Raw genomic sequence first — 24,256 nt, forward strand, 5'->3', positions numbered from 1 at the left:
AGGGGAATAATAATTTAAATTACTCCAGAAGGTGCTGGCCAGGAGTTGCAATTGCTTCTAAAATAAGATCCAGGTGCTCTTAGAAGTCTAAAGCAGCCTTTTAATTTTAAATTGCCCTTCGCTGCATGTGCCATGAATACTGATCTTTAACAGCTGTGCCTAAACCAAATCACTCCATACTGCAGAGTAACGGGTATAAGAATACAATCAAGGAAGAGCCCTGGCCAAGTCAAATGGCAAGCCATGTTTAATGGTTTCTCCAAGCAGAAGGTAACAAAAGATGTTCCATGGATGCTTTGCTGTCTTTCTTCACAGTTCAAAGACACTTCAGCTCTATCAGAGGGCTAGCCTTAGGGTTATTTATACCATGATAGCACCTAGAGACCCTGGTAAGGGTGTTACTACTATTTACAAGAGGGATTTGCTGTACCTGAGACCTTACGTCCAAGCAGGGGTCTCGATTCTTTCACTGCCATGGCTTTCAGAAAAAACCCACCTCTTCTGCCATGCCTTGAGGGCAGGACACCTGGAGGTAGTTCTTGTTTCTCAGTTTCACCCAAATGCTTTTTCCACTCTGTTCATCTCCATAAACTCCAGAATATCTATTGACTTAGCTTTATTTATACATGTACATATCTTATGTATGTTTTTCCTCTTCACAGTGCTTTTGTAGTTATTTTGGAACAGTTTAGTAGAGCCATGGACTATGTCAACCCACAGACTCCCCTGGTTTATGGCTTGCTGTCTTCTGTGGTGGGCTGCAACAGTCACAGGTGGTTAACACGAGACAGAATTCTGGGTACCTATGGAAACAAGTAGCTGAAGTCTGCCTAGGGGTCTTCTTGTCAGATGCCTCCCCTGTGCTAGGAAGAGGCCAGCAGTCTCCCCACCTTTCACTATTCAGAGGAACCTAAGAAGGTTGGAGCTGCCGAGAATGTAAATGGGGATCTGAAGGAGATGAGGAGGCAGGAGGAGAAGTATGCTGGAATTAACTCAGAAATTACACAGAAGTCAGGACTAAAGGGAACAACAGATAGAGGTGAAGAGTAAGACTATAGCCCTTCCTACAGCTTAACTCCCAGGCAGCCTGTGTAGCAGGCTCCACTGGTTTTCCATGCTAATTAGTTCTGTACATTTCCAAGCTAATTGGTCTCTACTGTTTGCATAAAGGTCTGTGTGGATCTGCAGGGTCAGGGATCAGAATAAAATACAGAATCACTTCAGTTTGAGTTGTGCCAAGCTGGTCCCTGGAATCAAGTGTCACGCTAAATGACAAGTGAATGCCTTTGGTTCTAAACGTGCCAAAAGGAGAAGTTACAGTTTGCCCTCATATTTGTATCACAATTCACTAAGCTTCAAATTTGTGAATTCACACAGCATTTGAATAAGTAAAAACCACCAAACTTCAGAAACAAACTTACCCATCCAAAAATGTCACCCAATTCCATCAACATTCATTCTAGCAACTGCATGCTGTCTTCTGGTGCCGATTCATTTGCTCTGCAGTCACTTCAAGTGTAAAAGCTCAGGGGAACAAGCAGACTCCACAGCTGCTCTTCACATCCACAGGCACCACAGACCGTGTCCTGCTGCAGAAAGCTGCACCCTCATTTTGCAAACATAGCTGCTGTCTGCCTAAGGTACTCTGCTCTCCCCATAGCTGCAGACAGATGTCCTGTGCCTGCATGGCGCTGCAGGACAGGCGTCGAGCTGAGCCAAGGCCTCAGTGCGACCAGCGCAGCCCAGCTGCCCACTCGAGGGTCAGTGGAACACACACTGCCCACTCGCAGGCAGGCTGCAGAGTGCACCCGTCACGTCCTATTGTCTTTAGCAGCATGCACCACACAACCCCATCAGCCTGAGCCCACCAGCCTTCAGCTGCATCTGGCTGTGCAGACAGTTCTCAGGGCCTTCCATACATTCCCAGAGCACAATCACACACAGACTACAGCCTGGATTTCAGGCACCTTCATAAATGTGCTCAGTGTGGACGTTTCAGTGATACTGCATTTTGTTACAGCCTGTTTGGAGACATCCAGCCTCTACAGGGGTTTAAGGTGTCTGGAAAGCCAAGTCCAGTCCATGAAGCCACTAAATCCATAAATGCAAAACACTTCAGTTCCTCCTTGGATGACCCCCTGGGTCATTCCTTCGTGATTTCAGTGTCAAAAAACCTCACTTCAGTTGTTGGGGTTTTTTTTAATTGCTACTCTGCTACATCACCAGCAGCAGAAGATTCCCCCAGCCAAAATAGGTATTCAGCTATACCTGAGTGACTCTGCTCAATATAACTCAGGAGTTGGAGCTTAATTAAAAATCCCACCAAGAACACACCGGGCAGCAGAGAAGGTGGTTCCTCACATCAGAGCTGCATTAGCTCTGCAGCACTGATGGCAACAGGAACTAACAACAACTTTTGTTCACACTAAAATGAAAACCCTGGACTTCAATCAGACAGGAGGAGCAACTGCCATAAGAGGAGAATGTCATCAGTGAGATCTGCTCCACAAGAACTCAGACAATCACTTTCCAAATTAAACCCCACCTCAGATAAAGGGACTCTCCATTACAGAGAACTCAGAGCTACTTATCCTGCCCATCCCTGGCCACAGACAAACTGCAGAACACACTCAGCTGTGCAGAGAACTGGGATGGCCCACAAGATTTCAGTCTGGCCTTTACAAGCAGGGGTGTTTCATCTATTTCAGCTTTCAATCCCTTTCTGCTTTGTTCATTTCTTCTGTTCCCGTGGTTACAAACACTGCAGCCAAGTGCTCCTTTCTACATAGCTAGCCAGAGTTAACCTGTCTGGGACTGTCACCTTACACTTCATTTGGATGAAGACACTCATCTGGCAGTACTAGGACAATCATGGCAGTTTTCCATCTTCTGCTAGGGATGCATCCAATGATTCCACAGCAGTGAACACTGCAGAAGTGACCTCTAAAAAAAATGAACTTTGGCTGGTGCTAGCTCTGCACTGGAAAAGACTCAGAGGTCTATAGGTCAGCACCACATAACTGGAACAAAACTCCAAGTCTGGCAAACCTTTTTGAAAATGCTAAATTAATATTCCCATGTGCTGTATGCTTTGGCATATGCTGACAGCTGTTACTCTTCCTGTCTTTTGCCAGAGAGCTCAGTCCTGAATGCTGAAACTGTTGAAAAGTGAGGGATCAACATTGAAATCAGAATGGATTTATCATATTCCTGAACATCTCATATGTCTGCATCCATTAGAACTCTCACACCTTTTAGCTTGGTTAACTACAAACACTCAAGCTTTTACTTTCAGGTAAAATAACCAACAAGATCTTGTCTAAAATACTACACTCCAATGTTTCCATTTATTAATCAAATGGTTTCTAAGATGAATAAAATTGTACGTTTAAAGTCCCACCTCGTGTTACCTGCAACACAAAGCAAACGGATAAGGCAAATGCCTTAGAGTTGCCAGATTCAACTGCAAATGCAGCTGCTAACGCCCTGAAATCACAAAGCAAGCTGCTCTGCCACCCAGCTCCTTGCCCAGAAGTCATACATACTCTGCTCTGCCACAGCAGATCTCTTTAGACTGGGATGCATCACAGCCAGCAGCATTCTCTCTGTTATTAAGAGTTCTTATGAAACACGGCCTAAGAGAAATAAAACCTTTAAAGCATCTTCACTTTTAACTTAAGACTCTGAGGAGAGGTTCAAAGTGTCAGAGCTGTGTCTGCAAGGGGGCAAGCCTCTCCTCACTGCTACAAGGTCTTGCTCTAGGCTTCCATTCTCTTGATTTTGCTGTTGGAACTTTGCTTCTGTTGGTCTCTGCTGCCCTAAAGCTTCACAAGAATCACTGCATACTGTCACTCACCTCAAACCACTGGCCATGGGACTGCATTTTGAGGATGACACAAGGGTCTGGTTTTGAGAGGGCATCCCTGTCTGAGATGCTTTTGCATGCCACTCGCAGCTCCACTTTAGTCAGGCATGGGCTGCTGAAGATTCCCAGGGTGTTGGCTGCTGACTCATAGATGTTGCTCATTTTCTTCATTCCTTTTCCTGAAAGACAGAGTAGAGGCATTAAGAGCAGAACACACAACACAAGCTTTGCCATGCAACACTCCACTTGCCAGCTGTGAACACAGTCCAAGGCAAGAGGGGGCAAACAAACCCAAAGGAGTAGCTGTAGAAGAGACAGACATTACCTTATATTGGGAAATAAGGCAAGTTCAGAATGGAATTTTCCACCGTGTCTCCAAACTCCAACCTCTGTTCCTGCTTGCAGAGCCACATTTCCCCAAGCCAGAGGGTAGACAGGGTGGTAGTTCTGATTTCTCCTGACACCACCTTACTCCAGTAGTAGGTTTTATTTCTCCATACTCCATCTGAAGAGCACAGGCCTCATCTTACCTAAACTTCATGTGTAAATGCTATGGGAGACCACTTTAACATTAACCTTCAATTCCCAAGCACATTACCCTCCCTCTTCCACACTCCCTGCAGACTACCTCCTCCTGCTGTTGTTTAGCCAGCAAGAAAGGCTCAAGGCCTGATGCTCTAAGCAGAAGGGCAGGATATTCCTGCTGCAAATCTTGTTACCCAGCGTCTGCTCTTTTGGGTCAGCAATGGCACTCGTGTGAACACCAATGCTGGACTTGTGGGACACTCTGGCACTTACTGTAAACACCACTGCCAGTCTTGGAGCTCATCTCTTTGCTCTCAGCAGAAGCAACAAACCTCCAACTGTAACTCAGAGCTCAGCAAAACAAAAATCACTAATTTTGCATCAATGAACAATACAGGAAGAGTTCAGTTCACTCCTTAGCTCTTGGCTTCCACAGTCTGACTCCTAACAATCTGTCTCCTAACCCCTAGAAACCTTCTCCAGCCCAGGCTCTACAGGAATATCTCCCATAAAACAGGCTTCTTGAAAGGTGAGCCATACCACAACCACAGTGCCTGATGCTCCAAGATCACAGCAACCTTCTTCAGCAACCCCAGCTCCCTGGGGATGAGTATTGTCACCCGGGAGAGAGGAAAACTAAACAAGCCATTGCAAAGGGAATGCTGTCAGGCTACGCAGCAAAGCCAAGGAGCACACTTCTGCCGTGTGCCTCTATTCACTAGTTCAGCCTTTCGTGCAGTCTTAGGTAAGACTACTGGCACTGGCAACAGAGAACATCTCTCAAAGCCTTTTACAGAGAAGGCAAGGACATTTTGTGCCAGGTCAGTTCATGGCAGCGAAGGCAGGATCACAGGCCTGGCCACTGGATCCTCTCCTACCGGGAGCTACTCTGGCACCATCCCGGCCTGTGCAGCACTGATCTGCACGCAAGGGGGACCTGCCCTCTGATCCCTCAGCTAAGCACAGCAGCGAGCATCTGGGAAAAGCACCACCAAAAGCAACGATCCCAAGCCTGGGGCTCTGCTCTTTGCTGCTCCTTCTTGCAAAAGGAACCGGTTTGTGTGGTGGCAACTTTGACAGAGCTAAGAGTTACAGAGAACATGCACTGATATTTTGGTAGTGATCATCCCAAGTCTGCTCTGTTCCTAATGTCCCCCAACACAGGATGCCAGGCACCTGAGTTTCAATCAATGAGGATTACAAAAAGCCTGAGAAACTGAGGTGGGCAGGGACTGTCGTCTAATTATTTGTCATTTCATAACCCCATCTCCTTCAGAAAGCTGCTCCACGAGCTTGTCCCACACACTTCCAAGGCATTTTACATGCTGCCCTTTCCAAACTGCAATCCATGTGAAAATTAGGTTAACTTTGGCGCATGCACATCTTGCATCATTAATGAAATGTCATCCTTTGTGCAGAGTTGGGCTGCTGATTTAATTAAGCCAGGGGATTTCAACACTGAAAAAAAGAGGGGGAAAATAGCAGAGTGAGGGGGAGAGATGTATTTTTCTTACTCCCACAGTAATTATACACTGGTATCCTTGAGCAGTGGGCACGTACAAAATTACACTGCTTTTCATCACTACAACTGGTCCTTCAGCTCTTACAAGTTCTAAATTTATCAATGGAAAAGATCAAGCCACAGTCTTCTTTTGTCCCATTATATTCTTCTTTCAATATAATCACCAGCTTGGGATGCTGCACTGATGTCACACTACCAGGAAGCTAGGAGCCTGGAAAACAGATTCTGAGCCTACTGAGAGTGGCTAAAAATGGCATTATTTTACCTAAACAGGTTTCATTGCATCAGAAGTTTTGTGTCAATTAACTACACATATTAGTGATGGAGGAACACACTGCTCATTTGTCTTGGCCAAGAAACCTTCTTGTTCCATGGGAACCTTCATGGGAATCTCATCACGTCTGCAATTCCACGTGGCTTCAGTAGTCACCAAGAGCTGTACCTGTGAGAGGAAGGTGACTGCACAGATCTGTAAGGGAGTGAACCCAGTGCCAAGGCAGGTCCTGCTGAAGGTGCTGGCTCCCTGCTGCAGAAGCAGGGAAGCCATCAAGCACTGCCCACACAAACGCAGCTGCCAGCGCCAGGCTGCACAGGCCAAGTGGGATCAGACCTCTCAAGGGTGACAGAGTGAAGAAGGCAGCAGTGCCAGCTGGAGAAAGGCTTAGAGTTCACCTTGCTGAAACTAAAACACATACTGTGTTGAACAGAACCCAAACCAACAGCGCAACAGCCCTGATGGCCCCACGGGCCACAGCATACCCAGAAAATGCGAAGAGCTCAGAAGACAGAGCACTCATCCAGCACTCCTGTACATCTGGCACACCTGGGACTCATTTGGCAGACAGCCCTGCTCTGCTGACATGCTTAAAGAGGTTCATGGCTGAGAGGGATCTTATTGATATATGGAGATTCTCAATAAGAGGGAAATAATTAACACAAAGCCAAACTGTTAGCAGTGCCCAGTGACAGGACCAGAGGCAACTGGCACAAACTGAAACAGAAAATTCTGATTAAAGAAAAGTTTTTACTGTAAGCTTGCTTGGAGAACCTGTGGAGCCTCCACCCTTAGAGATACCAAAAACTTGCTTGGGTAGAGCCCCAAGCAATCTGCTTTGAACATTGGAATGGGTTGCCCAGGGAGGTGGTGGAGGCACCATCCCTGGAGGTCTTCAAGAAAAGACTGGATGAGGCACTTAGTGCCATGGTCTAATTGATTGGATAGGGATGGGTGATAGGTTGGACTGGATGATCTTGGAGGTCTCTTCCAACCTGGTTGATTCTATGATTCTAAGAGGTTTAGACTTGTGGAGGTCCTCTCTGATCTCTGCTACTCAGCAGTAGGAGACAATCGAGGAAGTAAAAGCTTTTAGGGTACAGATTGTGTCTATGATCTACTTTTTCCTGTGCTTGGCACAGGTGGCAATTAAGGTGTGATCTGGGCTCCCTGGCTCCAAAACCATGCAGCGAATCAAAAGACAGACACAAGCAGAGCTATCCGATACCTGGTGCTGCAAAGGATACCTGCAAATGTTGAACAGCAGCAGCTGTCTGGCTACGTAACTGGATGACTCTGAAAGCCAGCACCACATGTTTGCCAGCTACATCTGTCTCCTCTCTCAGGGACTGAATGACTTGAAAATGTTTAGTCATCTAGTGCCTACAAGAGCAAAGATCCCTGTGGTGTGAAACACAACTGGTAGGTGCCTCTCTCCAAGATCCGAAGGCCTGGAACTCAGCTCACACCCTGTTACAAAACAGTGATTCACAGGAGGCTTTAGAGAACCTCACTGCAGAAGCACGGCCAGGCTCCTTAGAGCCACCAGGGAATGAATCTAAGGCGAAATCTGAACACAGGCTTCAAGTTTTCTCCTCCTTTGGCTCTCATGCACACTCGCACAGTCTGCACAGGGCTTTGCTGCAGGTTGTCCGGATGAGCAGAGAGCTTGCTTGCTTCTCTGCAGCAATTTGCAAGGAACCAAAGGATCACACACATACAGCCTCTCCTTCAGCTCAGGCAGGCAATGAGGAGGGGATGAGAAAGATGCTGAGAGTAAAAGCAGAGATTGGTGTGCCCTGGGTCTGGAAACAGGATTTGCTCTGTAGAAGCCCGTGCTCCAGAGCAGAGTACACGCAAGTGTGGTTGGTGGATTGCAGGCTGACGGCTGCTTGCTTCACTGGCACCCTGGTTGTGAGACCAAAACCAGCCAACAGCATCTGTCTGCTTCCGCAAAAGCAAGCAGCAGGACCAGGACCCTGCTCCTGGAGAGATGGAAGATGGCCACAATACATGCATCCAGTGGGAATCACTCACGGGAGAGTGCTGTGCAATCAGACCTGAGAGGAAGTGCCTCCAGAAGAGGGCACTGAAGGGCTCCGGGTGCCGCAGCACCAGCTGCTCCCTGCTCGTTTCTGCTAGTGAACTACACACAGGAGAGACGTTCGGCATTCAAAACACAGGAAGACAGAAAGCTTTGAACCAACCGTTTCTGGATCTTCCAGGGTTTAGTCTAAAGAAAGTCACAATGAAAACCAAGTCTACATTGAGCAGCTTCATACAGCTCAAGAGTACCAGCTGCTGCTGGAAAGCAGCTAGTGCTCTAAGCCTGGCAGAGACAGAAAGGCACTTCAGTAACAAATGCACCCCTTGTAGCGCTAGGAAAGCTGTTACCCCTTGTTTAGGTCCAGATTCCAAATTAATGGTACAACTCCAGCCAAGTCAGTACCAAAATCTAAGTAGTCATGTCCAGTTTGGGTGGAATGACTAGATGTAAGTGACAAGCAGAACCTGATTAAATCAAAATGTTTTGAAAGTATGCTAAGAACTCTTTCTAGGGTCTGAGCCAAGGTTCCTCTGTTTAATTACCTGCCTAGGCCACAGACCCACTGAGGTGGTGACACCAGGGGAGATAAGGAATCATTTTCCTTTCAGACATGTCACGTGACTGGGAATTTTCAGTCTCACTGAACTGCTGGCATCCAGGCCTCCTGTGCTGTGAACAGCAAACCCACTCCTCCCCACTTGCCTGTGCGGCTCCAAATCGGCGCTGTGCAAACGAGGAAAGATGGGAACTCAGCCGGAGGTCTGATTCAGCAGGTTGATTAACATTCTGTGTGCTTAATCAGGAACTGGAGAGCACAGGAAGGAGACCTATCTTCATCACAAACAAAGAGCAGTGACTGCAAGCCAGTGCTTGGCCACACAAGCTGATGTCATCACCCTCCACTCCCAGTGAAGCAACACTGGTTTCACTGCACTGCTCACTGCAGTGTTTCCATAGCATCATAAAATCGACCAGGTTGGAAGAGACCTCCCAGCCCATCCAGTCCAACCTACCACCCAGACTGTCCAGTCAACCAGACCATGGCACTAAGTGCCTCATCCAGCCTTTTCTTGAACACCTCCAGGGACGGTGTCTCCACCACCTCCCTGGGCAGCCCATTCCAATGGCAAATCACTGTGGTCTCTTGTAACTCCTACCACACTCTTTGATGAACCTCATCATGAGCTACTTTATTCCCTGTGTCTAATTCCTGCTGCAGCTGTGGCCACTGCCTCCTGGCTTCCTTTGTGCACCTCTAGACACTTCGTACCGATTATTCCTGAGAAGCATCCTAAAATGTGGTCACTCCATTACTCATCTTTGACCACACTCCCAGACTGCTGGCTAAAGTGCTACAGAAGTATAAAGCACCACAGTAGTACAGACAAAATGTCAGCTGCCAAAAGTGATTTGAATGTAAATTACTGTGTAAGGAGAAGTCAATGGGTTGGCCAGAACCCTCCACGAGACAGGTCGTGCAATTAAAAATGCAACTTTCTCTCCTTCCTTTTGATTTTGCAACTCTTAGAACAATTAAGAACAACTGTTTAAAGTTACACCTGTGGAAGTTTGAAACAGCCTTTTATAAGTGAGCAATGAACTCAGTGAGGAGGAAGCAGCTCCACAGCAGTGCCACTGAGAGCAAGGAAGCGGATCTGGTGGTGTAAGTAATTTGTTTGGACAGAAGGGGAGAAAGTTCAGCACAAAGTGCCAGCAATGTAAATGGAAACGCGCACACACTGACAGTTCAGGAGGACTCATTACCATAAAAGCAGCTGGTTCATTAAAGGGGGAGAAGGGGAAGTCAGCGTGAAGGAATTGAGATGTCCAAGGTCTGACAGAACACTCCATAGAAGCACCTATACAAACAACCTCACGGAGTCAGGGGAGGGAAAACCCCACAGCACTGGAGCACTGGGAGCTGGGTAGATGGGCTCAGTTCTGGGTGCTCCGAGTAGAAACCACAGGATCATTGGACCTTTAAGATCAGAGAGTAAACCACTATCCAAGTACTGTCACGGTCACCACTAAGCCACGTCCCTCAACACCAAATCTACACAGCTTTTAAATCCCTTCAGTGATGGCGAGTCCACCGCACCCTCAGACAGCCTGTCCCAGGGCTTACAACTGCTCTGGTGAAGTATTCCCTGCTGCCCAGCCTAAATCTCCCCTGGCACAAGCCAAGGCTGTTTCCTCCTGCCCTCTGGTTTGTTCCCTGAAGGCAGCAGGGGGGTTGTGCACGGCTGTGCTCCTCGGCTGCTCTCGTTGCCACCAGTGTGTGTACAAACACACTGCCTGCTTGCAGGAGTTTCCCGGTTTCCTGATGTAGCATATTGCAAACTGCTCACTTCCTGCAACAGATGGCCACAACGGCTTCTTCTACAGCATCCAACTGATCCCACGGGCAAAGCTGCTTCCTACTCTGCATCCAGAGAGAGGCACACCAAGAACAGTGAGGAAGTTCTCCCCATTCGCCACTCAGTCCCTGCCTCTGCGACACAGCCCTTACCACACACTGGCTCAGGGCTTCCCAGCAGAGGGAGGAAGCATGAACATGTCTCCTGCACAGCCACGTTCTTGTTCTCCGAGCACACAGCTGGGGCACAGCCATGGAATCGAGCTGCTGCCAGGTCATGACAGGAGTAGAAGAGCGAGCAACTAATATTGCTGCAAGCAGCTGCAGTCTCAATCCCTTCCCCAGCAACAACCAGATCTGCTATGGCCTCCCAGAACTCTGATGTACAGGGAGCAACCCTTCCTTGCCAGGGGCTGCTGGGCAATGGATAGCCTCACCTGTAGCCAGAGCCAGCGCCAAGGTCTCCTCAGCAGCAGAGGGCCAATGGAAGCAGACAGGGCATATGGCACCAGCCTGCCTTGCCTCCTGACATTTACTTACTCTTTTTTCTCGGGTTCTTTGATGGAATGTTTCAGGAGTTATCCATGTGGCTTAGGCCAGGCACATGGTGCCATTCCCAGCTACATCAGCAAAGGACATGACCACTCTGCAGCTTCAAATTCAGGTCTCAGAAAATCCTGAAGGAGAAGGAGCTCTGCCAGCTCAGTTATATCACAAGTGCTCATTTCTTTCCAAGATTCATTTTCATTCCTTTCCTCCATGGAGCTCTATCCCACCCCCTCTCAGGAGTGCCCCCACACCACGGCAGAGCCAGCCTCCAGCAGCTCTTTGTGGCACCAGCACTCCGTGAAGGCACTGCAGTGTGCTGGCGACGGGAGGGCTGCCAGTGCCTCACCCTGCCCCTGCTCTGCAGGAACAGTGCTCTGCTGAGCCACCACAGCCGTGTCCTGCCCCGAGGGTACACAGCACAGACTCACACCGACCCTATCCTGGGCCCCGGAATTCACAGCTTTGTCAGTAGCGCTGGTGCAGAGCTGCTTTCTGCTGATGCCACACCGAGGCTTTGGCTTCACCTCACTTTTGCCACTTGCAAGCCAAGCCACCAAGAAGTTTCAAATGTTTCTCTCCCTCAGGAAGCTTTCAGACACAGAAGCATAGAATGGTTTAGGTTGGAAGGGACCTCAAACTCACCCAGCTCCAACCCCCTGCCATAGGCAGCGACACCTCCCACTAGAACAGGTCACTTAAGGCCTCATCCAACCCGGTCTTGAACACCTCCAGGGAGGGAACAGCCACAGCCTCCCTGGGCAACCTGCGCCAGTGTCTCACCACCCTCACTGTAAAGAACTTCTTCCTAACATCCAGTTTCAATCTCCCTTCTACCAGCTTAAACCCATTCCTCCTGGTCCTGTCATTACAAGACCTTGCCAGTAGTCCCTCTCCAAACCTCCTGTAGCCCCCTTCAGATACTGGAAGGCCACTCCAAGGTCTCCTGGAAGCCTTCTCTCCTCCAGGCTGCAGAGCCCCAACTCTCTCAGCCTGTCCTTACAGCAGAGCTTCAGCAGCCCTCTGAGCATCTTGGTGGCCTCCTCTGGACTCGCTCCAACAGTTCCATGTCCTTGTGTTGGAGGCTCCAGAACTGCACACAGGACTCCATGAGAAACATCTTCATTGTCAGTTACTAATACAACTGAGGCAAGATACTGGGAACATCCAAAACCTTTCCTGACACAAGATTGTCTCTGAAGATCCTTTGCAAAGGAGCCTGTGGCCTGCAGAGACTTTGTCTTCCTTGTGACGCCTGCCAGTCGCCGTTGGTCTTTGTTAGCATGGACTGCCAACTGAAGGGTAAACCAACCCATCTCTGCCAGTTACTCCAGAGGCTGAAGGAGGAAGGGGCTCCCAGTTCCTAAACAACACATGCCAGGAAATCCTATCTTCAGTACCGCTGCAAGTCCAACTGCCCACCGCCACGCAGAGAGCCGCAGCACCAGCTGCTGGCCTTGCCACTGCCTGCTGAAAGCATCCCATGGGGGTCAGACTAGGCCACAACACGCTCAGATGGGGACACTTCCTGCACAGGGTTCCACCTGTCTCTACAGGACAGATTGCTACAACACGCAGTAAAGGACTCACAGACTGCAGGGGCCAGGACAGAGAGACAGACAGGGAACACCGCCAAGGCCAGCAGCGATGGCATCCGACCACACCAGTGCTCACAGCAAAGGAACAGCCCCACAGCATCAAAGCCTCAGTGCCACATCTGCAAACACTTCTGCCTTTAGTACCAAATGCAGCTCTGTATGCCCATGGAAACAAAACACTAAGCCCCTCCAAGATCTGCCCTCCCAAGGCATCATGCTCCAGCTGCAAGCACTCCTGCCAGTCACAACCAGTACAGCACCTCAGAGCCCACCCAGCAAGTGCTGTATGACACCTCCATGCTTTGGAGCCAAACTGCAAACGTCTCCTATCAACTCTGCAAAAATCAGGTTACACAATAACCAGGTGCATGCCTGCCTGTAACGAGCTGGAATACATGGTCATAGCATTCTGAGCTCTGAATTGCTTCAGCTTTGGAGTAAATATGTCAACAAAGACTGAGCTGAGATATTAAGTTAGAGTCATACATCAAAGTAAGATGTTAATGTGCTGATGTTACATAAAAATTACTTCTACACTTCACTGAAGAGCTCAAATGATTCACTTGTGTAATATATTATTAAATGAAGCACATAAAGAGAGACAGCTGAGACATGGACTTAATTGAAGGTAGAAACAACACACATTATTAGTACTTAGTAGGGGGAAACTCCGATTCTTCTCATGAGACTTTTATCCTAAGCTAGATAGCCAGGCATGAAAGTACATTTCCTCCCTGAACTACCCTCTCTGCCAGCTCTGAATTTTCCCTTTTCCAGGAACAGAGGCATTTTGCACCACCTTAAGAGAAGTGTTTCAGACAAGTGACTGCTGCAGCATTTGTAATGACAGGACAGGGAGTAATGGGTTTAAACTTACAGAGGGGAGATTTAAACTGGATATGAGAAGTTCTTTCCTGTGAGGATGGGGAGACACTGGAACAGGTAGCCCAGGGACGTGTTCAAGGCCAGGCGGGATGAGGACTTGAGCAACCTGTCCTAGTGGGAGGTGTCCCTGCCTATGGCAAGGGGTTGGGACTGGATGACCTCTGAGGTCCCTTCCAACCTAAACCATTCTATGATTTCTTACACAGCCACTGCTTCAGACATGAAGTTCCTGCTTCCTTTTTCCATTGATCCTCTGTTTCAGCCTCTGAGCAACTATTTCCTTCCCATCTACAACCCTCTTTCTCAATTCAGATTTTGCTTCCAGGTGAGACATGTAAGATACCCCAAAAAAATTTCAGCAGTTTGAATGTATCCACAATGGTTAGTCAATGACACCATAGGAGCTCCTCAAGTTTCGGTCAGCAGCACTTGGACATCTGACAGGATCCTCTAGTGCTCAAGTCAAATTGCCCTGGGTCTTCAAAACACTTAATGCTGGCAAATTGTCTGATCAGAGCAACTGAAGTTGAAAGGGACCTCTTGAGGTCTCTACTGCAGTCCCTAGCTCAAAGCAGGTTCAGGTCAGATGAGATTCTGCAGCCTCTCTGGTCCTCTATTCCCATGTCTGACCTCCACCCTCATGCAGTTTCCCTGCTGCAGGTTGTACCTGTTGCCATTCATCACACTCCTGTCCCCTCGAGAAGAAAATGGCTCCATCCCCTCTGATGGAGCATCATGTCCCCTTAGCCTTCTCTTAACACTGAACAAAGCTTGCTCTCAGACCCTTCCAAGACCCCCCATGACTTCACTGCCTCACTTGGCTGGTATCAGAGGCTTTGGTTAACTCAGCTAAAGCAATTTAGGACAAACGACCACTGCCATATCCCGCATGTTAGGGGGCTTTAGAAGACCATAGGTAATTTAACCAGCACACAGAAGCTGAGAGCTGCATCTAGAAAGGACTTCACAGGGAGCCATCTGCAAGGGATGACAGCTTTGGGTGGTCGAACCCTACACACAGAGCTGCAGGCTCTTGAACATCTCAGTAACACACTGCCCACAGAGCAGCTATTAATATGGAGACAAACATCTTTGGTGGGGGTGTGGTGCTTCCCATGCACGCCTTCTCAAGGGACACCCAAAGATAAAACTACTTCATGTGAGTCTGGGCTCACGGTTAGAAGGGTTCTGAGGGGAAAGGCAGCTTAGCAGAAAGCACTGATAAACAGAGGGGATGGTTTAAAACTTATCTTCCCCTCCTTGGTATTTCTGAATAGCTCCTTTCAGCTACACACTGGAACTCAAACCTAAGATATCTGCAGATTCTTCTTCCTCTCAGAATTTTGTTCAAGCAAAGACTGCCCTGAATTAAACATTTAAAGCTGCTGTTACCTTGCAGATCTTTCAAACAGATTATCATTTTTCAATTAAAAAAACCCTGTGCAATTGTAACAGTATTACCCTTTGTTTTCACCTCATCTCCATGCTGCCTCTTACAATTATTTCCTATAGCTTTTGTTAAAAAAAAACAACCTACTCCCTTGGCTTCAACCTGATGCCCAAAATGAAAACACTTCATACCTGCCCACTGGCTGGGAAAGCCAAAAGAAGTCAGGAAACAAACTTAGTTTGTCAGTGGTATTGTGGTTTTCTTACCTGCCACGTGTGACTTTGCTGGGGCCTGCCCAGATGCTGGCCTTGCCTTCCCCAGGCACTCACAGCAATGACCAAGCAGCCAGCTCAGGGCAGAAACTGTTTTCTGTAGCTGTAGTGCCAGATCCCTCAGCTTCCATCAGACCTTAATTTTGTGCTCCCCTCTGCCCCCAGACCCAACACCATCCTCACCGCTCCCCTCTGCCCCCAGACCTAACACCATCCTCACAACTCAACAGGTCACACAAGTTTCTGCCCTCAAAAAGTGCAAAATGCTTCCTCAAAACCAGCTGCAAGTTAAAAATAAATCCTATTTTAGATTAAGTTCAGGCTAACAAAGGTTATAAGCCACAAAATCATATTAATGTGACTGGAAAACTCAAAATATTTTGCCCTGCTATCCCTCCACTTCTCAGCCACTAATCAGCCCTTTAAACTGTGCTGGGGATGCTGTTTATCTGGACTTCAGAAAGCTTCCCACAGCATCCTCCTGGAGAAACTGGCTGGCAATGGCTGGGATGGGCAGAGGCTTCGCTGAGTTCGGAACGGGCTGGCAGCTGGCTGAAAGAGTGCATGGAGTCACCTGCAGCTGGTGGCTGGTCACCAGTGGTGCTTCCCAGCAAGCAGCAGCTCAGAACTGTCTGCCTCTGACTTGCTTGTATTTATTTTCTTTGCCAAACTTATCTCAGCCCTTCTGCCCTGTCTCCACCTTGTCTGCTTCCCAACCTCTTTTGGCAGCTCTGCCAGCCTTGGAGAGCTGAACCTGCTCTCAAGGGTGGCCTTTAAGGGAGGTGAGGCAGAAGATGAAGGATGCACAATGTGGCACTAAGGTTCTCTGGTTCCAGCATGAACAGATGCAATCTGAGGTGGGACAGGATTCATTCAGCTGAGTCAAATGCATCCAGCCAAATACATTGCTACACAAAGAGGGATCTGACTGTTACACACAAGGATAATTCAACCACCTATTTTCTCTCCAAGAAGGGAAGAAATCTCTCTGCATTTCCCATTCAGAACAACAAGAGCCAGAGCTTTATTACAGGAGGCACTTTCTATGCCAAAGAAAAAGTCCTCTTCCCCTGAGATTTTGGTCATATACAGTCAAACCAGGAACAAGAACTATGCCCTGCTGGCTGGCCACAAGCATGCAATGGAAATGGAAAGCAATACTTACTGAAGAGCACCACTTGCTACTTTAACTCTTTGAACAGCACATTCCAACCTTCTTTGTGGACAAGCTACAAGCACAGGGAGAGACAGCCATCCAGTACATAAAAAGATTCACTCAAGATTATTATTGTTTTCCCCAGTGTCTCTGCAGGACTTCAGGAGCTGCCCCTTCTTTGCCAGGGTGCTCCAGCCACCGTGTGAGGGGATCAGCCATAGAAGACCTGCAGCGCTTCCAGAAAGCGGATCAGACCCTTCAACTAAATGTGCAACATAGATATGGAAACAGTCACCACAGAGAGCTGCATTTGGGAGCTGTTTCTCCACCAGATCACAGCCACCTTAGTCTTTTTTTATTCATACTCCCTAAAAGAAGCAACACAGCTATGCAGCTTTCCAGGATCCTCAGCATGCTCTCAAGTGACAGCCCAAGACTGAAGGACTGAATCTTTGTCACAATTACACACAGCTTGCACTACCAAATGCCTTCTTCTTTGCAGTTCCCTTGACAATAAAAAGAATCGATTTTCCACCTAATTTTAGATCTTTTACAACACTGTAAATTGCTTTACTGGGTTGGAACATAAATCTTAACTGCTCAGGATGTTTTTCCACCCAAGGAAAAGTTTAATGAATTGGATGAAGGAGCACAATTGAACAGTGAAGCATTCAAATACTTAAAAATCCCTTGTTTTGGTGTAATTTAGCGTCTGAACAAAACAAACAAGCATGCCTTTAAAACTAAGGAAGCTGCAGTGAAGCAGCTCTTCTACTTTTCTTCCCATCACTTGAGTCACTGGAGAAGGAAAAAAGTCCAAGTCCACATTTCAAGCAAAGCCTGGATGGGGCACACAGTGCCAGGGTTAGTTGATGGGACAGGGCTGGCTGACAGATTAGACTGGATGATCTTGGAGGTCTCTTCCAACCTAGTTGATTCTATTCTGTTTTGTCTCAGTCTGAAGCCTACTCTAAAAGTCTTCGCACTGACTTCAGTCAATGTCATTTACACTGACTGTGGGGTCCCTTGTAGCTTTCTCCTGCAACACTCCATCTGTGGTGCAGGAAAGCTACAGAGTGACTCAGCTACAAGCCTACATGCTCTCAAAAGGAGTGGCAAAAGACCAAAAGCAGACCATCATTTCCAACAAGCACCGGTGGTTCCAAACAGGCACCAATCAGACAGAGGAGTTTTATGACACAGGTATTGCACCAGCAGGGGCCTTAGAGAGTGCTCTTGCCCTGTTTGGTAACGAGGCACAACCTCAGAGCAGCAGACTACATCGCCATAGCCAAGAGAAGGCTGCAACCCAAGACAGTCTGTGGCAAGGGGCTCTGCACAGCCCAGCTGTGCTCGGGCACTTTCCGGACAGCTGACAGCACAGGCATGCAGTACTCAGGCAATGCAGGAGGTCTTGTGCCAGAGAGCAGAGCAAGGGCAGCCGGGGGACCGGAGGCAAGCACTTGGTTAACAAAGGCTTTTGCACTGGCAGCTCTGCTATCAATTATAGATGTGCAGCAATGGAAAACAAACCAAACACCTGCATGAAGTCAGAAAACTCTTCGGATATTTTTCTCCCTCCCATAACTCAAAACCCAACGCCAACCTCCAAATCCAGCTCCTCAAACCCGAGCACTAATTCAGCCAAGCAGTCCCATTCTGCAAGAGCAGAGGATCACCTTCTGCTGTGCTGTCACGCCTGTGCGACGGCATCCCGCAGCTCAGGCAGCTTCTCACTCCAGCTCGGCGGCACTCGCCGGGAAGTGCTGAGCAATCCATCAGTCCCAGGGGGCCCCATAACAGATCGAATGGTGGTGACAGGAGCTATCTAAAGCCTTCACAGCCACGGTACAGCTCAATAAACTTTTGGAGTATTAAGATACTTGACAGTTTCGGTGTTTTTTTTTTTGAAGAAGCCGAAGTTGCAGCTCATTCAAATAGCTTCATCATGGAGGTCTGGCCCTGGCAACACCCTCTCTGGGAAAGAACTGGCCGAGAGGACACACATCTGACTCCGTCCCAAGCACTCAGACAGCCAGAATATTGGTTCTCAGAGATAGCTGCAGCATCCTTCCAATAGCCCATGACTAGAGGAGCTTTACAAGAACACCGTGATGTGTGTTTCAGATGCTGTGTTATTTTTTCCCCTTCATTTTGCATTTCACCCACTGCATTCATCAATAAACTTAGCAGGACACTGCCTGACATTTTAAAAAATGCAATCAATTATGAAAAGCCATGCTGCTTGAGGAAATTTATACCACACTGGAAACACGAATTTTGTGACTCTCTCCAAGCTTTTAAGCTAATCTCTTCACACAATGATGTCCAGGGCTGTAAGTCTCCAGAAGCACCAAGACCATTGTGTTAGTCACAGCAGAGCAAGGCTGTAGGAAAAGAATAATTGCCTTGACCTTATCTAAAGTTCTCCAACAGAAACACCTGAAATCCAGCTCTTCAGCCACATGTGGTTTGCCAGTGCCCTCCCTGCACAGTGACTGGAAAATAAAATGCTACCCTCCAGTCTCAAGCCCACTTTCCCCGGAACTGCTCAGGCTGTGGTAGGGCAGCCTTCTGCCACAAGCCAAACCAGGCATGTTCCTGGATGGGCTGGAGCCCCTGCTTAACACTGGCTCTCCAGTGTAGCCCCAGCTCTCCCAGGGGCTGCACTGAACAAAGAACAGCAAAGCCCAAGCAGAGACAGAAGTGGAAGGGATAGATGCTGTTCCTGGGAATGGAAATGCCCCTTTCTTCTTGAGACCTCAGTGAAGCTCCATGCTCACACTTAGACTACAAGAAGATGATCTCTGTTTCAACTGTGTACGAAGAGCAGGCTGTGAAGTGAAAGAAGCTATGGCTGGAGGGGCAGCCCTGCACCCACACTCCCTGTGAGCAGCTGTTGGATAGTGACAGGGCTGGCAGTTCCCTCCACCTGAGGAGGAAGAAGACCCATCAGCACGGCTGTAGCCAAGTATAAACCTTTATGTAAACAAGCCTTGCTCAGAAGCATCTCATTTCCACCTCTCTATCGCTCACCTAAGGCCTTTATTGCACTTGACAGCCTGTGAAGAAGTGCAGCCAGAGCAATCCCAGGATTAGAACAAATGGCAACTGTTACTAACTTCAATAGCTGCCATCTCCCAGCCAAAAGGAGGCTCGAGGGGGAACTGATCTTGGAGTGCAGAACCCTCAATGCCACACCAGCTGTGGGGGTACCTCCTCAATACAACACGGAACAGCAAAGTTAGAGAGCCTGCACTGCAGCTGCACCGCAGAGAACTGACTCCAAGGAGAGGTTTCCATTGGCCTCAAGTGAGTCTGGGGTTATGTAACAGACTGGAAACTGCTGACATCACTGCCATTGACTGCCAGCAAGTCTGTGCCAAGTAACAGAACTCTTCCCACAGCTGAGGCAAGCATTATCGGCTCGCTGCTGCTCCCACTGCTGACACTTCTTAGCAGCACAGTCCTCCTTGAACTTGTATCTTTCCATTTACAATCATTTTGGGGAGAATACTCTAAATCTGCAACATATTTTGCACAAAAATAGAATTTCATGGAAAATTCAATTATTTGGAATCAAATTTACCAAATAGTTTAGTCAGAGGGGGAAAAAAGGCAAGTCCAGTCAGAGTAAATTACAATTGCAAGGGGGCTCTGGAGGTCATCTGGTCAAAGCCAAAGCAGGGACTATTAAAGTCCAAGGGGCTAAGCTTAAGGCCTCAGGACCAAGAGAAGCAGCCTCTGACTGCTGGCATGCTTGCTTTCCGAACGGCCTCCAACGAGCACAGCAAGCTGGTGCTGTCCAACTGCTCCTGCCCTGCTGCACCACTTCTGCTCAGGAACCTCAGCAGCTTTGCTCATCCTTTCCCACCAACTCTTGACGATGTTGGGGATGCGAGTCTGGGCAGAGTCACAAGTTTGATTCTTTCCATAACACATTTCAATCCTCTTATGCACCTGGTGATAGGAATGGTACTAACCAGAGCAGCTGCAACCACACACGAGACCAGCCAAACACACATCTGGAGCCTCAGGAGCTGCCTTCAAAAAAGGATTCAGACTCCCCAGAGGACCAACATGCCAAAAACGGAGAGGCTTCAGAAAGATCAGCAGCCCCTTCACATGGAGACTCCTTCTCCCCTAGCTGCTCTGTGCCCCGCTGCACTCTGCAACACTCAGTGCCTTCAAACTGAGGTTTGAGCAGGTTTGAGCAGTGAGGAGTCAGCAGCTGACTCGTGGTGAGCTGCAGCAGCTGGGTGAGGCACGTCCATGTCACAGGCTGTCACTCGTGGCCATCAGGCTTCAACTGGAGCACCTTCAACCCTCAATCCACTAACAGCAGCGACTGCAGTGCTCTGCTCCTCACTGCCCAACTGCTCTCCGACAAGAGCAGGGGGAAGGCCATGACTGAAACATGCCTTCAGAAGGGCTGAGGAGGGAGGGGTTTGCTCATACCCAGCTTCAGGGCCAGGCCACAGCCTCCCCTCTTCTTACCAGCTCCACACTGGTCATCACATTCCAGGTGATGAAGGCCCCACACAGATGCTGCTCTGTCTCCGTACTGTGCGACATCATCTGCCGAGGTCTCCTGCTGGCTTTCCAGACGAGCTGTTCAGCCACATGTGTCTGCACACCACCAGAGCTTTCAAAGCACAAGGCCTAATTATTGTCCTCAGTTAAATAACCAAACTTGATTACCAAAATGTTTCTCCAGGCATCTGCACTCACAAACAGCTGCTGGGAGGCAAGGAAATGCCAAATATTCTCCAAACAAAAGCCCCTCCAGGAAATGATGATGAGATTAACTTTGAGGAGCCTTCATCCTTCCTGTTCTGCCAGAGCTCAGAGCCACAGCGCAGAGTGAGCGACCTGAACAAGCCCTTGTCACACAGCTCCGTCACACAAGGGGCTGCAGCTCTGTTCTGCCAGCTGCATTTAGGTCACTCTAGAGAGGGACACAATATGCTGCTCATACTGAAATAGGGGGATGGCAAGAACTAGAGGTCAGGCAGGCAGAGACAAATAATAATGCAGATGCCTTTGCTAAAGTCTTTTAGAGGAACTGAATGAACAGACTGCTCTGCCTGGATCACAGAGCTAAGATTGAAGCCTCCATAGCAGGTGCTCCATATTTGATGTGCTCTTTGGTGAGAGGTTGCTAAATACATTTTTGCATTCAGCAGCTCAGCAATCTCCTCTCACAATCAATTCCATTTGCCTGTTGTGATCTGGGGCTTTTTTCAGCCTTCCAGCACGGTCCTGGCAGCACAGTCCCTGCAAAGGAAGGCCACAGAATCCAGCTGTTCACATTTCAGCTTTTGTAGCACGCTGTGACAGTGACAGCTCAGCTGCTTTGCTCCTTTACAGAGGGTGCAAAATGCAGCCTCTGCTGCTCCAGACAGACCAGTCATGTAATTGGTCAGGTGACTGCTAATCTGCATTTCAAAAAATAACTAAATGAAGGCCCACGCAACACACAGAGTCAGGGACAGCTCCACACTCTTTTACCCTCAGCAGATCTGCAGATGTTACCAAGTTGAGCAGGGCAGTTGGCACACCAGAGGCACAGGACGCTGTCCAGAAGGACCTGGGCAAGCTCAAAAGCATGAGAAGGGCATTAACCTCTTGGAGCAGGCCCAGAAAAGGAACACAAAAATGACCCCAGGGCTGAAGCATCTCTGCTGCAAGGATACACAGGAGAACTGGAGTTGTTCTGCTTGCAGAAGGCTGCAGGAAGCCATTACTGCAGCCTTTCACAACTGAAAAGGGACACATAAAATGGGGCTCTGAGCAACCTGGTCTAGTTGAAGATGTCCTTGCTCACTGGAGCGGGGTGAAATACATGACCTGTAAAGGTTCTTCCAACCTCAAGCATTCTAACAATTCTGTGATACTGGTGCCTAACTTCCCACTGACTCCACCAGTGCAGATTCAGGACTCAGGGAAGTATCCAACACCGCCGACGGCTGCTTTTCTCTTCGCACTAGCTCAGGTCAGGGGAATGTGCTGCAGGAAAGTCAAACACAAATTGGCAGTGCACCTTCCCAACAGACTTCAGCAAATCTTCCTGCCTTATTTGTGCTTTATTTTATTGTTTGTTTGGTTTTCTAGCCCCCAGGGTGATTAAAGCCAGCGGTGAGGAACAAGACCACCTCCAAATGAGATGTTGGAAAGGTGCTCTTCATTTTGGACCTTGTGTTTTGAAGGCCACATACAAATTAGCCACTGGAGCCTGCAGCACCAGCTTTATCCAGAGCGAGCAATCCTCCATTCAGTTTTCTGCAGCTGTGCCCCAGAGACCTTAGAGGGCTTTGCAGGGTCTTTTCATTGCCTGGCTTACAGCCATGGCTATTATTCTAAATCCTAGACATCCATTCTAGACCTTATTTAGGACATTCAGCAGGAACTTCTTTCCATTCTCTGCAGCACCAAGCAGGCAGCAGGCTCCCCTTGTCACCCAAAGGCTGCACAGCCTCTACAGTGCCTAGGCAGCTGGGCTGTGCAAGTCTCAAACCACCACCACCAATGAAGTGCCCAGCATGGCTTTTCAACAGCATTTTACCCTTGTTTACAGAATAGAGCAGGACTGTAAAAAACAGCCATAGAAACTAAAACCTTGAGGCCTGTATTCATCTGATACTTGACTTTGTCCTGAAAAATGGCCAGAGCCTGCTTACAGACTTAGTGATTCCTTCACAAATTGGTTTCTCATTACCTACAGAGCAATCTTGCCGTCTTCTGAACATAGATTATTAAATCAGAATAGGTTTAACATTTCCTTTGTCCTGCAACCAAGTTCCTTGAGACTCAGGAGACCAGATCATGACTGATGGAACAGAGAAATCCAATAACTTGATTAAAGGCCTGGGCTGCTCCACAAACTGGCCCAGAAAAGGTCCTGGGTGAGAGCCTTTTAATTTCAGAATGACATTCTATAAGAGCAATAAATTAACTCATCAGAAGGACTTGCAGCAGTGACTGCGAGCTGGCTGAAGCTGAGCTGAGAGGGCATGCACAAACTGCTCAGCAGAGATGCTGACCCTGCAGTCACTCTTGCTGGGACAGCCACCAGAGCAGCACTGCAGAGGCACACTGGTACCTCTTGTGGAGAGCAACAGGGTAAAAACAAGGACTTGCTGGGAATTCCCCTCCACTCTAACCCTAGTATTTACACCTCTATTTTCAATCCCTTCACTTCACGTACCCAACTTTTATTCAAGATGCCTGAAAACAAGGCTTCAGAGCAGACCAGTGCCAAAAAAGGTGGCAAGTGAGACATGAACACAGCAAGAAAGCCCTCACTGTGAGAAAGGGAAGTAAGCCTCCCCATTTCTAACCTAGAGGCAATGCAGTGCAGCAGGATCAGGAACAGCCTGTTAGTAACAACAGTCACTGTACCTGTCCTATAATATCCTATGATCATTATCTAGATGTGCTTTGAATAAGAGGAGACACAATGCCAGCACTGGAGGCATTCAGAGCATGCCACTCAAACAGCACAGCTGTGAGAAGCTGGTGTCTGACCACACTCATGGACCAGCCAAACCGTGTCAGCAAGTGCATCCACTGGTCTTTCACAACCACCTCTTCTGGCAAACAAGAGAAACTGCAGAATTTGCAGGCTCTGCTGGTGCTCCAGGCACCAGCACATCCACTCTGCTGCACAACACGACTTGAAACAGCTCTACTTCATCATTCAAAAAATCACTTTGCATGTACTACAGCCTTACAGTTAGCCCTCTGAACAGCTCTGGCACCTTTTTGGATTCAGAACCTGCCAGGGCTGCAACAGTCACTGAGTCTCTCACAGTGTAAAA

General features: G+C 48.3%; 1 protein-coding gene across 6 annotated transcripts in view; it reads right to left on the reverse strand.

The window, feature by feature from the left end:
- CPNE4 (copine 4) overlaps positions 1-24,256 on the reverse strand; it is a 180,352-nt gene that overhangs the window by 92,023 nt on the left and 64,073 nt on the right. For all 6 annotated transcript variants that reach the window (XM_064169833.1, XM_064169830.1, XM_064169832.1 and 3 more), the window contains one exon: positions 3,857-4,044. In XM_064169833.1, coding sequence (XP_064025903.1) covers positions 3,857-4,036 — 180 coding nt within the window. In that variant the 5' untranslated portion in view covers positions 4,037-4,044. The remainder of the gene's footprint in view (positions 1-3,856; positions 4,045-24,256) is intronic.

This window comes from Pogoniulus pusillus, chromosome 32 (genome assembly GCF_015220805.1).
Source record: "Pogoniulus pusillus isolate bPogPus1 chromosome 32, bPogPus1.pri, whole genome shotgun sequence".
Classification (NCBI taxonomy): Eukaryota; Metazoa; Chordata; class Aves; order Piciformes; family Lybiidae; genus Pogoniulus; species Pogoniulus pusillus.